Raw genomic sequence first — 21820 nt, 5'->3', positions numbered from 1 at the left:
TCGTAGCATCTTCCTTGTGTTGTGCTGATCAAGTGTTGTTAAATCAACTGGAAGCAAGAAAAGTCACAGCCATGCACAGTGTCTTTCTGTAGTTCACAATATGAGTTGTTTGTTAGAAATGGAGGGTCTCATGAAACCTGCTCCTAAAATCTAATCTTCTCATCTCATTTGTTGTCTTGAGGGCAACCAAAGAAATGAGAAAGAAGTGGAGGAGGAGCAATGGCAGTTCTGTTCTGCACTTTCCTCATTGCATCAGAGTTCCTCATTTTGTAGATAAGAAGGGTTTTCTAACTTACCTGTTGGTATGCCTGGGATCAGGAATTAATTTATGGTATAGTGTTTGGGTTTTTTTCACTGTCATTGGGTTACCATGAAGAAAACCAGTTCTCCAAAAGCAACTTGTTCTGTAGGTAAGTCTGTGGGCAACAGCACTGCTATCTGAGAGTTTGCCCACAAGTGACTGAGGGCAGGGGTTTAGGATGTCTGAGCTTCCTGAGGAGCCCTGTGCTGTGATTTCCATCTGATTTCCAACTGGCCTGAGCATCTGGAAAATAATCCAGGTTGTATCACAGAGCTGTGCAGTATCTGAAGTATTGATAGTTATGGAGTAGTTACCTTTTATCTCCTGCTATAACAAGAGTTGAGCCTTCATATGGCTGGGAGGGAGGAACTCTGGGTGAGGAGGTGTCACTGTAGTCTCTCCCTCATCTGTAGCAGAGCCATCTTCTAATCCCAGATTCATCAGGCGAAGAGTAGATTTTTTTGATACAGGTCTAGAACTTAATATAGCATGTTCTATTCATATATTCTGGCCCCTAGAGTATGTGTAACTCTGGATCCCGTGAGTGACTGAAGGAGACTGTAAGTAAAGCCTTTGTCTCCTATATGGCAGCATGAATTACTCTTAACTGGAGCCATGCCTTTAAACACTCTTATTTAGTTGTTTTCCAGTAATGTTGTCAGTATTCTGTCTGAAACATATGAGGCTGATCGATGTCAAATAGCAAAGGTACTTGGTTGGCATCGTACAACCTGTGTGAAATTACTTGGAGACCTTATAGTGCCTAATTTTAAACTAATAAAAGCTCTTAATTTTATCAGTGTTTTGCCAAATTTGTGTATCTTTCATTTGCAGTGGTGTTGACTATTTGCTTATGTTGCTGCTGCGGTCACTGTTCATCATAAGCAAAATTGCTTTTTGGGGATTAGTGGGTTGGGCTGAGTTTGGGCTCATTCTGTTTGCTGCGTTGTTTTGGATTGTAGAACCGCACAATAGACCTGGCGTGACAAAATGAATCTCTGTGTAAGGTAATGTGATATACTGGGTGTTTGTTTGTTTTGTTGGGTTTTTTTTAAACATGTTTTCTTTCACCTTCCTAGAATGAATGAATGTATTGTCTTTCTACTGTCTGATGCAGCTATTCCAGGAGACAATAATGCCTAACAAATGCAATGCTTAAAATGATGATGAAACATATTTTATTCAGACCTTGTTGACTCCTTCTGTTTGCTTCACCCCTCCCAGATAAACGTGTTGATGATTGGCCCTTGATGCAGTCTCCATTTCCAACCCTGACTATAAGCACTATTTATCTTCTCACTGTCTGGCTGGGCCCCAAATGGATGAAGACAAGAGAGCCCTTCCAGTTACGTTTCCTGTTGGTTGTTTACAACTTTGGAATGGTTCTACTCAACTTCTTCATTTTCAAAGAGGTGTGTATGCCCTCTTGCAGGAGGGAATTCCTATTTAAGTCTGAGGCTGTCTACAGATTGCAAAATGAAAATTATCTTGCATATTCATGGTGTCCATTGAGAGTGAATGTTTTGCACAGACTTTTAAAGTTGAGTTTGCCTTTGATGTGAGTATTTCTGTAGCAAGGCATGTTCTGTTTGAGAATAACTACACTGAGTCTATACGGACAGTTTCAGTACTAGCTATTCCGAGTTCTTAGATTTACGTTAGTGTGAGTGCTGGGCATATTAATCGAAATCTATAGAGATTTAACACTTTAGGATTATTTAAAAAAAATCAGTTAAAGGGCATCAGAATGTATCTTGTTAGAAATTGAGCTATTTGTTGGTGCCTTCGATGTGTTTATATTTTTTAAAAATTCAGATGTACATTGTCTGTACTGAGGAAATCTATCTTGTCTGCAAGTTATCTTTTAGAATAAGAATAAAAATGAACTGAGTCTTTTAAAATAAAGGAATACAGTCTTCTAATTCATGGTTTGCAACGTTCTGAGTGTGATAATTTGAATAAGTGTTTGAAGTGTTGCTGCACTTCACCTTTGTTAGGTTTTCTGTACAGAGGAAACGAGTAGTAACAATGCAGTGGATCAGCTCTTTAGCAGTAGCTAAGTAGGATTACCTAACAGTTTGGTAATCATTATTCATGAGTAGCTGTCCAGAATATAGCTGATGCTAAGGAGTAGTTTATGCTGCTGTGACTTTGCCTGTGTGGATCGAGAGTCTTCTTTCTGGAAAACCTCTGATCATAAATTTGCAAAGTCTGTTTCCAGAAGTAAGCAAAGGAACAGAGCAGTTAAAATTACAGCATTGCAGAACTTTTTTTCTGGCTGGTCTGTTCTGTACTTTTGCCAGGAAAACATGGCATATTGAGCCTTCCCCAGAGCTATAATAAAGTCATTGACTGATTTCAGCCTTTTTTAAAGACATGGTTCAGTAAAATTTTAGCCATCACACCTCAGTTGTCATTTTGTCTAAACTCTTTCCTTGTGCTATTCCCCGAGTAATAAAATATTACAGGTACAACAGAACTTAATGCTGACATGCAAGGATATTTGTGGGAATGGATGAAATCCAATCATCTTGGCAGGTTAAAACTGAAACTCCTCTGAAATGAATTCTGCAGTTTTTACCGTGTCTGTCTTTTTCACTTATTTTAAATTGGTTTGGTTTATCCATAAACTGAACTATGCCAGATTTGTGGTCAATTAGTTGTAAAACCTGTGCTGCTTGTAGGACAATGCATGTGTTTACATGGCAATTCCAGATCACTGAATTCACTTAAAAATGAATGGGACCTCAAATATGCATTTGCTGCTGATAAGCTGAAAGCTCATAATTTTAGACACAGACAGACATTTCAGTTTCCTGCTATTTCAAATGATCGGTTGTTATTCAATGGATGTTAAGGCTACGGATACAACATTTGCAGGAAGTGTCTCTTCTTGATCTTAGAGACCGATAGGAGGAAGGTGTTCAAGTTTCAGTTGTTCCCTTTAACCAGGCAACTTCTGCTTCAATCTACGTGGGGTTTACAACACCAGTGTGCCATTGTTATCATTTACATGAGTAATGTTATGAGTAAAATGGTACACGGTTTATTCTGTGAATGACTGTAAAGTTTCTAGGTGTTGCTGAGAACAGAATTTGAATGTGAAATGCCTTTAAATGTTATTTAAATAATGATCCTGATGGCAAGCTGTATTACTCATCTGTGACAACTTACATTAAAATGGTAAGTCCATAATGTGCTGCTAGGCTGTCTAGTCCAAGACTATCCTACGTTGGACTCAAATTCTGATTCAACTTAGGAGCAAATGTTGCAGAAGTCCCAGATGCACAACCCCTATTTTGCCACAAAATCTTGAATTTCATATTCTGCTTTGAGGCAGTCTGGTAAAGTCAATTTATGATCTTTTGCCAAGCGATCCTTGATGAAATAACCCAGTAAGTTGCAGCACAGCTTGGGTGATTTCTCTACCAGTGCGGACTACGCTGTTCCCTGCTCTTCTCCAATATTGTCAAATGTGCTCGTCCCTGTGGAGGACCACACTGGAGAGCAGTGGTGTTAACAGCAGTTTCCAAATGGACTTGGATGATGCAGAAGTAGTTCACTTTCATTCTTCAGATCGTTTTTGTGGACAGTTCTTTCAGTTCTCTGCATAAGACATATGCAGCAAATAAGTCCAAAGTGTCACAAGTTTTTGTATGTTGGTTTTACCTGGATAACACTTGTCTCTGCATCTGTCTGCACTCCTAGTGCTCTGTGCAAGTTGAGATACTGAAGTAAACTCGCGTTCAGTCTAAATGAGAGAGAAGTCAGGGGAACACAAAGAATAGAGCTTTCCTGTGTTTGTTTTTGTATCATCCTTTTACAGCTCACAATTTCTCAGGTCTATCTGCTCCACTGCTGTCTTTTTATGATCCTTAACAGGATGGAATTACCTGGCTTTAAATTATCTTGGATCATAACATTTATGAATGTCAAGGTTAAAAGCATTACTTGAAACTTCTACAGCTGTAGACAAGTGTTCTTTCCAATGGGATCTCACTCAAATGTCAGGTTTATCTTCTCCTGTCCAGATTATTGCAACACGCTTTATTTGGAGCGGCCCTGCAGGAGCACTTCATGTGCTTTAGGCCACTTCTGTTGGCACAAAATGGGGAGCTTCATCCAGTTTCTCTCAATTTTATTTTTTTTCTCTCAAAGTTTTATGGGTGCTCAGCATTGGCTGTTCTGGGTTTTTTTCCTAGATTTTGACTGGTATACCATTTTAAGAATAGTAGATCCAAATTATCTAATCCCTGTCCATTGGAGAGAGTGTCTCTAATCCATCACAGGAATGGTGTTTCTGTCATTCCTAGTGAAAGCAATTAAATCTGTCTCTGAAGCTAGAGCCGTCAGAGGGAATACTCATGTTTGAATAGTTTAAGATCATACTGGAATTCTTACTAATTTTTACAGGGCTCTAATAATCTGGGCAGATACATGTAGTATGCATGAGTATTTTCTTTTTAATTTACAAGAAAAAATAGGTACTGTGTAACAACAGGTTTTTAGAACTAAATACTGGCTTTCTTCAATAGTATTCTGAGGACTTGTAAGGATATTTTAAATATTTCTGTTCAGGTAAGTTTGATATAGCAAGAAATTTGCTGATAATTGCTATGAACATGTTTTATGTGGCATCTTTCCCCTTATGTATGACTTTAATATTTTCAGCTGTTCTTGTCATCAAGAGCTCGAGGGTACAGCTACGTCTGCCAGACTGTGGATTATTCAGATAATGTTTATGAAGTTAGGGTGAGTATTTCTTTTTTGTATTTGTATATGAACATATGTAATATATAGTACTACATGATGTCTTGTCTTGTCTTAAAATAGTGTTTCCAAAGTAATATCCCGTTATATTCTCACAGACCACTTCAGGTTTGACTGCATTGCACATTGCAGGTTTGATCAAAGTGCATCAGTGTTTGTCGGTGGAAGGTTTGCATTAACTTTGATCTGACTGCTACAAGTAAGGGTAGCCTTAAAGATACCATCCCTGGCTTTATCTGCACTTGTACAATCCAGGATAAACTCTGTATACAGACTTTGGTTTCCAGACCTTGCTGAAGCTCGATACCACGGTAACCGCAGTAAAGGTGCAATGTTGTAGCTAGATCAAAGCGAGTAAGATTTGTCAGCATATACTGTGGTTGCACTTCACTCGTACTGGTGAGGCAACTTTTTGTCTCCTTTACCCTGGCTTCATAAGGTGTTGCTGGCTTCTGGCAAATGTATTATCAGTACATTGCAGAAGCTTAGATTTCAAATGTATGTTTTTTTTGGAAAGCATTCAAATAAAAATCAAAGTGCAGATGCTGGTTAATTTCTGTAATGCAGTTGCTTAGCTGATGTACTCAAGCTTCTCTTCCGCCAGAGCTGACACTTGAGAATCTCTCAGCTGTTCTTGCAAGTTTTATCTACAGATTAGAACATGTTCCTGAAATTGTAATGAAAAGACATTTAACATTTATAGTACATTTTGAAAAATGTCTGTCTACAGGATGACTGTTCCTGGGCAGTATAACTTAAAAAGCTTGTGCACATGGCATGGGTGGTAGTGAGAAGGATAGCTTTGAGTTTTGCATCTTATGTATGATGGCTGATATTGCAGAACAATTCTGTCTGTGGTTTTTTTATTGTCCTTATGGTGGTCACCTATTTTTCACCTTTGTCAAGAATGTGCACTCACTATTTCAGTCACTGGAATACTTCTGTTAATAATTTTGTTTAAAAACAAAATCTAGCCAAGGATAACAAATGCTTGACACGTTTGTTGTTTTTTTTTTTTAAAACAAAACAAAACAAATCACCCCACAAAACAAAACAAAAACCACCCACCTAAAAAAACCCCCAAAAACCTCAGCTGGTATGGCATGAACTTGGCTATTATAAAAATTCCTTCACTATAAGAAGTAATGACTTTTAGTATCCAAAAATTCTGTTTCATAGCCTCTCTTTTAGGTGGACTTGTTTGTGGAAGGCTGTGCAGGAGTCAGACCTGCTCAAAAGAATTATCTCCCATTTTGTTTATTATGACAAACAAAGCATTATTATACAATGAAATAAGGGCAGAATGACCTGCACAATGTGTTTATCGCATATATATCATGTCCAGGAATGAAAGGTTGCTCTAGCAGTATCTACTCTTTGGTTTTCCTGACTTTTTAAGTTTTTTTGCAAACTTGTGGGTTTGCATAAACTTTATAAAGTTTTAGGTTATAACATGTTCAGTTTGCAACTGATAGAGTTGAGGAACCAAGGAAAAGTGAGTTGCTCTCAAGTTGTTGCAGCAACTGTATAGTCTAAGTCAAGACCCTTGTCTTGGTCATTATCCATTAGTTCTTTTGAAAGAATTCTCAATTTACATAAATAAGCCACAAGTAGAAAACTACTTTCCACAAGTGTACTTTGTCTAACTAAAGAGCATAGGCTGTGTTTCTGACCTGTTTTACAGTGTATCATGCTCTATGTTTAGCAGGTATGTTGTTGAGTTTTGACACTGTAAGACAAAAAAAAAACCCAGAAACCTTCTCAAGATTCCTTTCACCATCATTTTTTTTAATATAAACCTGCAAAGGCAATTTTAAAACATCGCAGAATCATAGAATATTAGGATTTGGAAAGGACCTCGAAATCTCATCCAGTCCAACCCCTGCCAGAGCAGGATCACCCAGAGAAGGTCACACAGGAACGTGTCCAGATGGGATTTGAATGTCTCCAGAGAAGGAGACTCCACAACCTCTCTGGGCAGCCTGGTCAGGGCTCTGGCACCCTCACAGTAAAGAAGTTTTTCCTCATGTTCAGGTTGAACCTCCTATGCTCCAGCTTGCTCCCATGCCCCTTGTCCTGTCATTGGACATCAGAGAGAAGAGCCTGGCTCCTTCCTCCTGACACTCGCCCTTTACAAATTATAAACATGAATGAGGTCACCCCTCAGTCTCCTCTGCTCCAAGCTAAAGAGCCCCAGCTCCCTCAGCCGCTCCTCAGCAGGAGATGCTCCACTCCCTCCATCATTTTGTGGCTCTGCGCTGGACTCTCTCAAGTAGTTCCTGTCCTTCTTGAACTGAAGGGCCCAGAACTGAACACAATATTCCAGATGCGGTCTCACCAGGGCACAGTAGTAAGTAAATGTTGGCTTCGTTTTGCTGTTTTGAGTTTAGAACTGATAAACCTTCACATCACATCTCTCACACCCTCGATACTAAATATCTGGTATCTATTGGCACTGAGTTTTCTCTGAAGAGGAATGCTGCACTGCAACAGTAGAATTAATTACAAATGCAATTACTTATTTGTAAGAGAATGAGTAAATGAGTTCTATGTTAGATAAAGGAGACTAGGATTAGCTCAAATGGAAACAGTACTGAGCCCAGAAAGCATTGTGGGACATGCTCTGAAAAGCAACAGCTTTCTCTATGACTACTGTGGGGCTTAGAAAAGCTGGAACAAGTATTGAGAAATGTGAAACTAATTGCACATGGTGGCCTAAATGGAAATTTAGAAGCCCTGTTATCACCTCTGTTTCTGTCTTTTTGGGAATGTGCCACTAGGATGTTGACACCAAAGCTCCTGCTTAAAATGAGGGGTCAAGAAACCATCCTTTGTTCCTCATGGTAAAAGATTAAAAAAATAATAATTTGGCTCCTTGGTGCCAAAGAATATTTTTCCCCTTCATTCCAACTCATATCGTGTCTCAAGACAGTAAGTCAATGATGATTACAAGGAACAGTGTAAGGGCACGTGATGGCACGTCCTCTTTATAGTCCAGCAAACCCCAGTGATCTGCAGCTCACAGACCTCTTAAGTCAGATACAGCCTCTTTGTTTTGCCAGTTTTTAAGGGAATATTCTTTCATTCATTTGTATGTTTTCTTCAACTTTTATCAAGCTTCTGGCTTTTACTGACACTTAGTTTACACATAGTATGAAGAAGTTGGTCCTCCTCCTTAATGTTTTGAACCTACCTACACCTGTTAGTCTCAACCAGGCTCCCCTGGCTGTTGTTCTACAAGAGGCAAGGGATGACTGGAGCAAGCAGGGATGGAAATTAGATTCCACAGTTTGCAGAAATAAACTCCTTTCTAAAGGACTTATCTTCTGGGTGTAGTAGGTAACCACCTTACTGACTGTGTTTTGTAATTGGTTATATAGTAAAATTAAAATGTTCATAGTAGACAAGAAAGAAAAGGGGGAAGAAATCCCCAAGAAGGGATTTTGAAGGAGCTGCAGCTGCCTCTTGGAAGAATTTTTTTGGTTATAGCTTAGGAGTCAAAATAATAAATGCAAAGGGCTGAGGTGTTAAATCGATGCTTTGTAGTGTGCCTTTGGGAGCTCCAGTATTTGGAGTGAATAGTTTCCTAACACTGTCTAACTTAAGGTGTGTAGTGTCTGTGAGTAGTCACTTTCCCCCTCTGCTTACATCTGTGTGTCCTTGTTTCCCAGGTCAAGGTTCATCTGTTTTTATTAGCATTTTTGAAGAGCTGAGGATTGGGAATCTGAGGCTGTGTGAATTAGTTCCTAGTTTTAAGTGTGCTGATCATAACCGTAAAGCTAAGCTATGGTTGTCTTCTTTATTATAATTGTAATCTGCATTGTTTGTATTTGTGTCTAGAGCTTGAGTAGTTTATTCTTATGAAATAAATGTAATAATAATTTACTTTAAACTTCTGTGAAAAGGGAACTTGACTTATCAAAATAGACTTAATGGTCCTGTAAACAAAATTCTATAACTGAAGCAGGAAAAAGGGTTCCCTTTAAAAGCCACTTTAATTTTCACATTACACCTTACCTTCTAAGAAGTACCTGTCCCTTCAAACCCTTGATGGATAACGGTCTCCAACCCAAAATGAGGAAGGAGAGTGCAGGAACCAAGTCCTGTATTAAAACCACCTTCTGTTCAAAAACCCTGCAGCAGCCAGAGGTCATGGGATTGGACCTCTTGTTGACCCCCTTAATCCCGGGCTGTAATGTAATCATTCTGTGCCATCTGGTGTTTTAACAGACTTAGTTTGGCATGTATGAAAATTGCCAGAAAAGCTATAATTGTGCCTAGCATTATTATTTCAGGAAAATGCCTTTTTTAATGCATATTTTCTTTTAAGCTCAATCTTTCTCTCATGCTGTGTCAAAAGAAGGGCTACAGGTTTAGGTCCTAACTTCTGATGCTTTGCAGAGGAACTTCAGCAGTTGCCATCTGCTCCTGACATAGCTCACATATCGATGCATTATTCTGCTTTATTTCTGCCCTCTCTCACTGACTGCATGCATGGCCTTGGGCAAATGACTTAACATCTGCTTCATTTTTTTCTGCATCTATAAGCTAAGGATCAAAACATCTGCATAAGTCTTTGGGAGCACTGAAATAGATCATTGATACAAGAAACCAGGTTTGGGAATAAATGGCAGTAAGATTTGATGATAGGAAGGGAACAAAGGAGTTGTTAGGCAAAAACATCTAGAGGAACACAAAAATCAGCCAGTAAAATCCTGCAAAGAAACGGGAGGCTATTTCTGTTCTTAAGTGACGGGAAGCATTTTGATCAGAAGTTGGGCTGATTTTGATCCATGGGCTGTAATTGCTTTCTCAGCACGGCAAGTGGAATTCAAAAGAATAGCAGTGAGGTGTGTTGAATGACTTGTCCAGGAGCGTATAGTGAACCTGTGGCATCTCGGACATAGAACATAAGGCTTTTTGTTGGATTTTTCTCCGCTTTCGTTTTGCTTTATGTCATACAGTAAATAGGCTATTTGCTTGTTGGCTCTTTGGCTTATTGTTCCACTATTTCTTTAACAAAATGTACATTGGCTTTATCAGAGCTTTTATGGCAGTTTGCTTGTAACTGACCTATTGATTCCTTAAAAATTTCTCGGAAGGAAGGAAGGACCTCCAAGGAGCTTGAGTATTGTAGTGCTGGCTTGTCACTCTGTGGATACAGTCCAAAGTTTTTATTGTTAACTCATGAGATGAAAAGATGCTTATCTTAATTTATTTAAGAGATGCAGCTTTAGCAAAGATCTGTAAAAGATGCCGGACTGTTATGCTAATCTATGGGTGTGAGACAAAGCCTTGATGTGGGTGTTATTAAACAGGTGACTACCTGTCCTAAAGGCAGAACTGTACTGGATATTGAGCAACAGATACATATATATTGATGGTTCTTGCAGCTCGCCTGTGTGTCTGGGAACTCTAAGATCTGTGGGAGTCGCTTTTCTCTCATTAAGCCTCTCTCCAGCTTTCACAGATATTAGTATCTTTTTATATAAAATTGACAAAATCTGCCGCCTCTTCCTGAGATCTCAAGTAGGCTCAATCACGTCCAGAGTGAGGATGGCATTCAGCAATGGATAGGGAGAAGTCTGCAGTTTGGCACAGTAAGTTGTGCAGTCCCTTTGGGAACCCACAGAGTCTGCAATGCAGATCTGCAGCACTCTTCTGCTCCTGCACTGCTTTTTTTGCTTCTGCTGTAATCTCCTAAAATGTTCACTGGTCCAATTATGGCTGTGGCAAGCTTCTCTGAGGACAGATGTGATCCTTTCCTGCTAGTATGGAGAGGTGGAGGAAAACACATGCAGGGCTGTAGCTTGGCTCTGTACTGCTCATTCTCCTGACTGCCCTTTCTCTTTACTGGCTTATGTGTGCATTTGGGAAGGGAAACTACTGCTGTCTTAACTTTCTCTCTTCTGTCTCCCTTGGGGACTGAGGGGGTGGTGGGGTTATTTCACACCGTATTAAGGTAAGAAAGTCTGATTTGCCATCAGGTGGGTCCTGAAAGACCAGATTAACTTCTTACAAATAGGTGTGTTATGACATTCCCTGCTCTCCTTGTTGGTGGTGCCATTTCCAACTCTCTTTTTTTATTTTTTCTTTCTTTACTTTTCTTTTCATTCTCTGTGAGTCACCATCTGGGATATGTTCTGGTCCCACCCTTGCATAACAAGCTCGATGACTTATGATGCCAGGAACTAGACTTGTTGCTATGTTTTGGGATCTGGAAGGGAGTCCCCACCACCACCATACTCCTATATCATAGTATTAGCAAATTGCTACACAGAGCTTCTGGGCTTTATCTGGAACAGCAATATCCTGATTTCAGCAGGAAGCCATGTTTATGTTGCATCTTGGGCAAGATCCACAGTGATGGGTGGATTAGAAAAAGAATTTGGGTGTGTGGCACTTCCTTCTTGTGTAGATGGGTTACATCTCTGCAACCTGTGTGGTGGCTCCCATGGTTTCATCTCTTCTATTCTCTGAATGATACAAAGCCACTGGGGAAATGCTGCTTTCCAGAGGGGTTACTGAGCAGACCAGAAGAAGCCGAGGGGGATATTGCCCTAAGGGATGTGAAACCTTTACCATACCTAGCTTGTAAGAGTGATTTAGTGTCTTTCCACCCCATGTACCTGTGGTACTGAAAGAATTTTATATAAGGTTTCAGCCTTTACAGCTTCATTTTATAATCATATTTCTGCCCCGTTGTTCTGATCACATCAGAGTGTTGCCCCATTAGTACGGGAAGCCCTGTGGTAGTCCTCTCCCACAAAGCTTAGGATAGAGAATGAGAACACAAATTCCCTGTGTTTAAGTTGTAAACTGTTTAGAGTTTTTATTTATCTTAGCTCTTAGCAAAAGCTTTTATTTATCTTAGCTTTTAGTAAAGCTTTTATTTATCTTAGCTCTTTTTTTTATGGTTGTGATTTGTGAGCAGTAGACTCAGAATGATATTTCCATGTCCAGAACAGATGAATGGAGCATTGCGTTTGTTGTTCTCACACCATCAGATGTTTGGTGACTCCACCTCAACGTTTACCAGGATTTAGGGAAGGAAGAGTTATCCTTCTCTTGCAGCAGGTGGGTGGAGAGAACTTTATTCCATCCAACCTAGAATCACTAAAACTTCTGTGTTGTCTTTTTTTCATTGCAGATAGCTGCTGCTTTATGGTGGTATTATGTCTCTAAAGGAATTGAATATTTGGATACAGTATTCTTCATCCTGAGGAAGAAATTTAACCAAATTAGTTTCCTTCACGTCTATCACCATTTCACCATGTTCACCTTGTGGTGGATTGGTATTAAGTGGGTTGCAGGTGGACAAGGTGAGTTCCCTTCCTCTGTTTTGACTGGACTCAAGGGAGACTTATTATTGTTTGGGAGCAATGGAAAAAGTTTTTGTAGACTTAACATTATTAGATACGAGACTGTTTAAATAGCACCGAAGCAGTGCAGTAGCTTTAGCACGTACAGTCTTCCTCTGTGGGAAACGTGGGGGAGGAAAAGATAACAGGGCAATAATCTAATGAATTGCAAAACTTTTTCTGTTGGGCATCAATTGCAAGCCTGAAGTCCTGTCTTAAAAATTATCCTTGTTCTGTATGAAATAGAAAGATGAACGTGTCCTGCCTAACTTTAATTTTTGCAGCTACAGAGAAATGCAAAATCTAATTACGGGCCACAATCTGTGTGCAAATGTAATGAAGTTAATGGAGACGTTGTTTTGGCATTGTATCTGAGTTTGGGGTTTGCTTTCTTTTTTATAAAGAGGCATGTATAAAATTCTGAAACCTTTCCTTGAAGGTGAGCCAATAAATCTGTCAATTAACTTTTAAAACCTCTTCATAATGACATAGGTCTGTAATTCGTTATGAGCCTGGGGCTTTTTCCTTGCTTCCTTTCTAAAGCCTCCATCAAGGAATTTTAGTTTGTTGTACTTAACAGATCCTCCCTTGCCGTCATTGTACCCTTGTTCCTGTTGTTTTGCCTTGTCTTTTGCAAATTTTAAGCTCTACAGAGCTGGGTGTTCAGGGAAAATACTCTGTTCTGTTTGCAATGTGCTTTGTAGGATTAAGACACTGAAAATAATGTATAGTAAACACCACACCAAATCAATATTTTGGGATTTTATTTTTTTTTTTGCCAAACCACACTAATGCATGAGGGGTTTATGCTCTCATTTACTATACATATCTTGTACTGGGTGGTTACTTATGTTCAAAAAAAGAAATATTTAAAATGAGTATCCGTAACTATCCTTGAGTTTCTCCCAAGTAACCTGCAGGATGTGGGTGCTCAGCCACATGTTTCATGATTTTTATTTGCTACTGCACCCATAAAATAAGTTTTACTGGAGACTGGATGCTTACTTGTAGTCTTACTTTAAAATTCCCTGCATATCTCAAAATGCCTTCTCCTTTGTTGCCTTTTCAGACTTTTCATGGTAAATATCAGCAGTTGCAACTGTTTCCAAATGTATTTCAAGTTTTGGTGCTGTTGCACAGCCTTCTGGTTTCAAGCCCATGCAAAAGGAAAAGCAACAGTTACTCGTCTGCGTTTATGTAGCAATACTACATAAATGTGGATAGATCTGTGTTCTTCTGTTTTCTAGTTGGTAGCACATTGCTTACATAGCCACATCTATTATAAGCTAGACCCTATTATAACTAACTGGGTCTAGACCATGTGGGCATCTGAGCTATTTGATGTCAGCAGGTATTGTCTGTATTATACATTAATAATTATATAATAGTAATATACTTTAGAGCCTTTTTGAGCCTCCCTGGCAGTGTAAGAATACCTTAACAAGATGTAATTTGTATTTGTTAAATGGCTGCTAATCTTGACAGAGCAAAGAGATCTTAGTGCAAATGAGAGCTGTTGTCTTAGTTTCCAGCATGGATCATTCTGGAAAAAGTTATACTATACACTTAAAATATCCAGCATTCTTAAATATATAAGTTATAAATAAGGAAACTAAAGATGAGAAATTGAGACAAACTCACTTGGCAATGTGCTTAAACATCCTATAACCACAAATGAACACTGGCTTTGTATGATTTTTTTGGTCTTTAATCAGAGTTCCACATGAGTATCTTGATGTCTTGCTGAAAAGTTACCCATGTACATTTAGATAAATTTTAAAATATTTAAGTTCAGAACCTGATACTTTATACTTGACATTGTCAGTTACCATTTTTAACAATCCTTTAGCAAAACATTTGTGCTTATACTACAGTAACTAATGTGGAATCCATGCGACTTATGTCTGGTCAACAAAACCCCTATGAAAAGCTTTTGCATAATTAGTTCCGTGAAGGATGTGACCTATTAATTGCATGAACATTGCTGTTTGTGTCAGCACATGTTGGCAGTCAGGTCTATGCTATACTGTTATTTTGAAGATGGAAGCCTGGCATGTCCTGTGCTTCATAATTTTTACTGTCACATGAGAAATACTGGAAAAGACTCATTTCTTTTTTCAAAATTACATGACTATCTTCCCTTCTGTTCCTGTGCAGCTTTTTTTGGAGCTCAGATGAATGCATTTATTCATGTCATTATGTACATGTATTATGGATTAGCTGCCTGCGGCCCTAAATTTCAGAAATACCTGTGGTGGAAACGATACTTGACCATATTGCAATTGGTAAGTAAAATTCCTCCCTTTATCTCAGAAGGCATTGCCTCTGAGTGGATTTGCATTTGCAGAGCTTGGGAACAGATGCTGCTCCTTCCAAAAGTTTTTACTTGTCCGATACTCACAGCTCAGGTTTGAATACTTCTGGTGATGGAAGTATTTCTTTCATTTCTCAAAAAATATGCAGCATAGATAAGAGTTGTGTGAGTAAAGTCTAATACTACTTTACTGTTTGGTTTGTTGGGGTTTTTTCAACTGAATTGCAAAAACCTGTTCAAAAGGTTGAGAAAATCCAGATCTCTTAATGTCTTCTCACTTTTCTATTTCTGAAAACTGATGCCACTTTCTGCACTGAACTTGATGTCCCTGATGAACCATATGGGTGCATGCAGTATGTGACAGCCAAATACAGCTTCCCTACCACCTCCCAATTTAGCAGCTTTCATAACTTAATGCATCAGTGTACGTTGGTGCAGTCAGACCTACAGTCAATATTCAGACCTGTTTTGATTCTGTATTTTCTCTCTTTCAGGTGCAGTTCCATGTGACTATTGGGCACACAGCCTTGTCTATTTATATTGATTGTCCTTTCCCTAAATGGATGCACTGGGGTGTAATTTTCTATGCTGTCACCTTCATTTTCTTGTTTGGTAACTTCTACTATCGGACATATAAGCTGCCCAAGGAACCTGTGAAGAATGGCAAAATAGCAAATGGTGCTGTTGCAAATGGAGTAAGCAAACCAGAAAATAATGCAGTGGTGGAAAATGGAAAAAAGCAGAAAAAGGGGAAAGCAAAAGGAGAGTAACTTGATCCAGGCCTTAACCATTGATGGCAACGAGGAACCTCTGCTTCGGTTTATAAAAAGAAGAAAAAAACCACTATCTGTACCAATTAACCTTAGGTTACTGAAGAGCTAGAACACAGGTATTTTCATTATTTATGAAGATTGTTTTAAGAACAACACTAAAGTTGAATTTCTATTGTAATTATGTAATTATCATGCATATGGTCTATGTGTAAACTTGTAGACTGCTGGTGTTGGTAAATGTAAGGAAGAATTGCAGTTGATTCCATGTTTAGCAGTCCAAAAGTTAATACTACCATTGATACAGGCAGTTTTGTTGGCACCCACATTTCTCTGGGGGGAGGGAAGGGAAGGAAATAGTGTCTGGATACTGTGTTTTCTTTCCAGAAAATTATTAAATTTCAAATTATGACATATTATCTAATCAGAATGTGCAACTTTTCTTGTCTATCTTGAGACACGTTATGTTTATGTCATGTCAGAACAGTGTTTGACTTTTCAGACATTACTTGATTTAACCGAGTGTCTGTTACAGGTTTATTTTTTCTTGTGTGGAAATATACCTACCTCTTCATCTACTGAAAAGAATACTGAGAATTAAATAACTGGTTTCTGAAATATGGAGTTATCTGATATACATATTTGTTAACACTAATTCAGGAGAAAATAGGTTTTCCTGTGGGAGTAAAAGGGATTTTTTGCGATATTTTTTGGTCAAGTCATCAATAACCTCTTTCAATGTAAACTGAAATTTTGGAGTGGTACTTTTAGTATAGCTAAGTGAAGAAACCATTTTAAGAATGTATAAATATGAAAGAATACATTGTTTGAAACAAGCAGTAAAAGTAGGGCTGCTGCTTGTTGGCTGTGATCTGCATTAAACCTGTGGTGTTGACCAATACTGAAAATGGTGAGATAATATACGGTGTAGAGAAAAGAACAATATGTAATTCCATTTAGAAATGCTGTGTTTATGGGTAGTCATGCTAACTACAAGACAGTCACTTTATCGGGAGAGAGAATTTGGTTAAAAAGTACTACATACAGTGAACAAAAATTGTTGAAAATGCTGCTACTGCTTTATATTCATCAGAACACTGGTTAGACACTTGCAGAGCAGGTATTGCAGTAGTCAGGCCACCATTCTCAGCACAGATCTACAGCATAGCCTCATGCCAGCTGCTATGAAGGAGTTTAACTCTATCCCAACCAAAACCAGCACAGAATGTCAGAGGTGGGCTTTCTGAAACTCTATTCCCAAAATGTTCTCAGCCCTTTTCAACCTAATTGACAAAGTGAGTCTGCTGATAATTTTTTTTTAGTCAGAACTGCTGAAATAGGGAGAAGCCTTTTAGGTGGCTTTTCATCTTTGGTGGTACATAAACGGACTTCTTACTGCTCACTTTGTGAAGAAACTATGGAAAGAGGTTTTCCTGCTTCCAAATAACGTGATTTATAAGAGAGATGTTTGGAGCTGCTCAGCATGCAGTGAGTATAAGACAGATGGAATTAGAAACCATATCCTGAACTGCCAGGTTCCTCGCTCATCACTGCAAGAGCTGTGTTGTTGCTGTTCTAAATGCATTCCTCCCAGCTCTGGTCAAAAACACGTTCATCGTTAGTGATAAATTGCATCCGGCAAGTGACGCTGTTGCTGATGGAAAAAAATGCATGGAGCTGTAGGTGTAAAGTGTGACACATTTACTAATTTTTGCATCTCGATTATCCATTTGTTTGTTTATAATCTGCAAACAGGTTGCATCTTCTCTGTCTCAGGTTTGTCTCTGTACTGAAAACTATCTAAACCCCCCAAAAAACAGGTCCTAGGGAAAAAAGGGCTGGATATGGTCTGTTAGATATAATTTATAATGCTGGAGTTGTTTCAGCTGGGAGGTGGTTCACCCATAACCTCCACCACTGTGGATTTTATGGCAGAATATAGGATTGTGAAAGGATGTCTCTGCTGAACTGTAATGCATGTGACCATTAAGTTTCCTATCTGCTGTGTCTTGTGCTTCTTCCAGTCTTTGTACTGATGCTTTTTGCGTTTGCATAACTATGTATTTATGTAGTGTGGCATGGGGAAGAGGGATATTGATAGTATCCTTTCTTCCTGGACAAATGCCACTACCCTTGACCAAGCCAAAATGCTGGCTGATGGGGTAACTCTGGAATGGCAAAAGGAGCAAATAACCACAGAGCAAACCAGCAGATTTACAGCACGCCGGCTACTCCAAGGTAATGGCTGGTGTGAATACACTTACCCTACTGGAAATTCAAGGTAGCTTACCCAGCTTTGAGTAAAGGGTAGCTTCTTTCTATTTGCCATGGGATGTGGGCAGCTAACCTGTAAATCTGTATCATTCCGTGTATTGTGTTAAATTGGTTGTTTGCTCTGTCTTTCTTTCAGTAAGCCAGATCAGATAAACCGATACTCTTAATGTGATCTAGCTCTGAAAGAGCACACTGGGAAGTATTCCAGTACGGGTTCAATTATGTCTTTGCTACCCTTTGTAAAGTAAGAATCATGTCTTGCATGTTGGCAAGTAAATAACTGAAAGTCAAATCTTGTCTCCCCTAATTTTGCATGGAAGCTGCTTAAATTTGGTAACAACTCGAACCTTATTGGCAGAACTGGAGTAGGATCCTACCCTCAAATTCTGGGGCACTTGGTACCTTTTAAGAAAAAAAAAAGAAGCACCACATTGTGAGAATGCATGTGTACATATATCCATCATGTTGTCTGGCCCTGTGGGTAAAACCAGTTAGAAAGATTGGCATTTCATGGAAGGAAAACCTGTTATTAAATTTCTGGAACACTGTTGTTTTGAGTCCATCTTCTGCAGTACGGCTTTCCTAGGTCACTTGATGATATATTTGGTTGCTCATGTGACTTGAGTCCTATTATGATCTTGAATATAATGGCCTTATTAAATGTGCATTTTTGTAGGCATGGTCTTGAGTGCAATACTTCTGTTTCTGACTATGCAGCCAGACTCGCAGAATACAGGGTTGAACTTGTACAGCTTTTCTTTTTCAAAATTTGAGGCAACGATGCACATGTGGGATACTGCAGACTCACTAAAGTCATTGAGTCCAGGGCACCTCAGAATTTTGCTATTAAAATGATAGAATATATGTATAAATGTGTGTGTTTGCTCTACACAGAACTGAAATTTAAATTATATAAAGTACTTTGCACGTGGGGGTTTTTTTCTAAATGCTTCCAATTTATTTAAAAGTGAAATTCAAACCATTTGGAACATTCATTTTTTGGCAATGAAAGATACTTTCCTAACAGTTCTGAAGCCCTTGGACCAGAGTCTCATAATTATTTGATGCCATATAAGTGATACCATTTCATTTAGCCTCATCTCTAGCAGTGACAGTTGTTGGATTCTTTTAGCACTTTGTCAGTGTAAAATAAACACAAAGTATCTAGAGATGTGTGTGTATATATGTGTACACATACTTTGTGTGTGTGTATATATATATATGGGTTCTTAGCAGATTATTTCAGTATGTGAAGTAAATTATATGTCTTTTGAAGTTGGCAGGAGCTAATAGAACAGTTCCTACAGCTTGAGCAGGAAAACGAAGCAGTTTTTTACTGATCTGTAGATCCAGGATCAGTCTTGCAGACATAAATAGTATTTGTCAGTCATTTTAGACATAGGATGGGAGACAAGCCAGAGCCATTTCTCCCAGAGTAATTAATATTTTTAGGCATCGGTTGTAGATTCTGAGGGGAGGGACATTGACTCAGGAGAGCTGATGAATTATTCTGTTTTATAGTAGGGATCATTTTAGGAAACAGTGTGAGTAATTTGCTCCAGGTAAGTCTTTGAAATCATTGCAATTAAATTCGCTGTTTAACAAAACAGTTTTTTACAAAATAACTAAAGAAATGTTTCTCTGTAGGTTCAAAAGCATGACCTATTTGGTTATATGACCATTAACGACATCCAGCTCCAGATCAGGAGAGAAAGATGAAGGCAAAATAAAAATGCTGCACATTTTTTTCAAGTTAACTTTAGGCCACGTCTCTTCAGAGTAAGCACTTGGCCTCTGTGTGTTTGGGAGGGAGGTAAGAAAGGAGTAAATAGCTATTGTGCTGAAAGGTCTCACTCCTAAAATAGCTTATGAATAGCTTATGATCCTTGCTATCTCTTAAAAACTCGAGTAAAATTGTTCATGGTGCATAAAGTTAAACCTTGCATGAAGTTAGTGTGGGATGAGAGTCGTAATGTTTAAAGAGGTATTTAAAATCAGATCTGTTTCAGTTAAAATTGAAGAGAATGAGGAGCTTATTAAGTATCTGGATAGTGTATTCATCGTGGTCAGAAGCACAGACTTTGCCAGTCTGGCACCTAGAGCAAGTCACCCTTATGACATCTCGTCGTCTTATGATGTGATGAGTTGGCCCCTTTGCTGATGTAAGGAGTCAGAGCTCCATGGAAATTGGTTAAATTAATTTCCATTAACCTCAGCAGAGTACATTTAACCCTAAAGAACAGAGAAAATACTTGCTTTCTGCCAATATCCCAGGAGGATGAGGGAAATGTATGGTTCAGGATGCTGCTTTTGCATAAGGTGTTCGTGCTTTTGTAAACAATTAAAATAAAAATTACTTTTTTCATGCTGTTTGAGTTTGGTTTTATGTATTCTGTAGAATGTTCTTCTGCATCCCATCTTGCTTTGAGATGCTCACTGATTTTACAGAACTGCACAGGTTGCATTGATGTAATCTGTTATGTAGCCCGTAAGTTTGTGAGAAACACTTGTTGCATATCCTCTCATTTTAAGGTTTAAGGGACTTTCTGATTTTGGATATTGTCCCAAAATAGCGGTCTAGTGGCTTTGAAGTCACCCTTAGGGAACTGACTGAAAATAAGATGTCCACTTAAACAAAACCAAGTCTCCTGGAATATATTCTGGCTGTGCAGGACATGTATTGGCATCGGATCTGGTCCAAATGCTATTTTAAGCCTGGAATAAACTGGAAGTGTTGGATGGAGTTGGCCTTTGCTTTTCTCCAAGTATGGTTTGTGCCTTGCATATGCAGGAGAGGGAGGGAAGGATCAGCAAAGTGAAAAATGGATGTAATGCCTGAATGTAACAGTTCTAGCTAAGAAGCTATTGATATATTTTGAGAAGGTGGTGGTGAGAGAATTTGCATGCTGTACTCAAGGTTCCAGATTGTTTGGTCTTGGAAACGCTAACGATTAGGAATACAGTTAGCCACATGGTTTGGCTTTTGCTGTAACTACATTGCATTAACAGTCTCGTCTTGGGGAATCTGAAGCACTCTGATTGGAGAGAATACACTGGATCCTTTGGTTTTCATGTTTGGTTTTTCCTTATTGTATCACTTCCTTCTTAACATGCAGAAAATGGGGATTAGGGTTTTGCTACCTGTTTGCTTGCTCAGCTCAAAGCACTGGAGTTACCACAGGAGGGTGGATGAGCACGAGCTGTAGTCTTGGACACAACCAAAGGCTGTGCTCAAAGGCAGTCTTGAGACAGTCTTGAAGGCAGTACTGTAGTGCCTTTCAGTGTCTTTTTGTGCTTGAGACTTCAAGGTAGCCTAACGAGTGCACACACACTTTTCTATTCATTGCCTGATGCATCAGTGACATCGCATTTGACTTAATAACAAAGATGCTTACTGACGGGCAAGGTTATCGCTCTTTTGATCGTGGCAGTGCCAGTGGTCCAGGTCCTGATCAGTGCACGCTGCTCTGATGATATTAAAACAGGGGTGGCAGGTCCTGCCAGAGCACCACACCATCAGTACAGCTTTGAGGGGAAAAAGCTGTTTGCATTTTGATTTAATATGTGGGAATTGATACGAGCTTGTATGGCACCTGTCTATGCTATCTGTCACATCAATATCAGGTAGATTTTAATCTCCTAAATGAGAAATCATTGATTCTTGAAATGGTTCAAAGATAAATGTTGTCTGTCCTTATCTTTAGGTTGAGAACTGTTATTCTTGCAGTGGTATCATCTTAATTAATTTCGTGAGTAAATTACCTTTATGCTGGTACCTTTGGAGTCTGTTTATGAGAGAAAACTAGAGAAATACAAGAACTAACTTGGGCCAAACGCTACAGAACATGGAGTAGTAGCTGCTCTCGTTTTTGCCCTTGGCACTAGATGCTGCGGGAGTTTAGTGACTACTCTATAACTGTTACTGCTGTGTATTTATTATTTATAGATGCTGTAACAGTATACAAGTAGTGTACTTGTGCATAAGTACATTCTGAAGTACATAAAAATTGCTTTTTCTTAAATTACAATA

The 21820-nt window shown here is 38.8% G+C and overlaps 1 protein-coding gene across 1 annotated transcript; it reads left to right on the top strand.

The window, feature by feature from the left end:
• Positions 1-1521: 1521 nt before the first annotated feature.
• ELOVL4 (ELOVL fatty acid elongase 4) lies at positions 1522-16134 on the top strand (the record flags this gene model as incomplete). The annotated part of the gene is made up of 5 exons (XM_010179539.1): positions 1522-1713; positions 4973-5053; positions 12222-12393; positions 14590-14717; positions 15241-16134. Coding segments are annotated over 5 exons (849 nt in total), but the record flags the coding sequence as incomplete, so codon positions are not given.
• Between the last annotated feature and the right edge of the window lie 5686 nt (positions 16135-21820).

Source organism: Mesitornis unicolor, unplaced genomic scaffold (genome assembly GCF_000695765.1).
Source record: "Mesitornis unicolor isolate BGI_N332 unplaced genomic scaffold, ASM69576v1 scaffold13582, whole genome shotgun sequence".
Classification (NCBI taxonomy): Eukaryota; Metazoa; Chordata; class Aves; order Mesitornithiformes; family Mesitornithidae; genus Mesitornis; species Mesitornis unicolor.
This window is presented reverse-complemented; position numbering and strand designations above follow the sequence as displayed.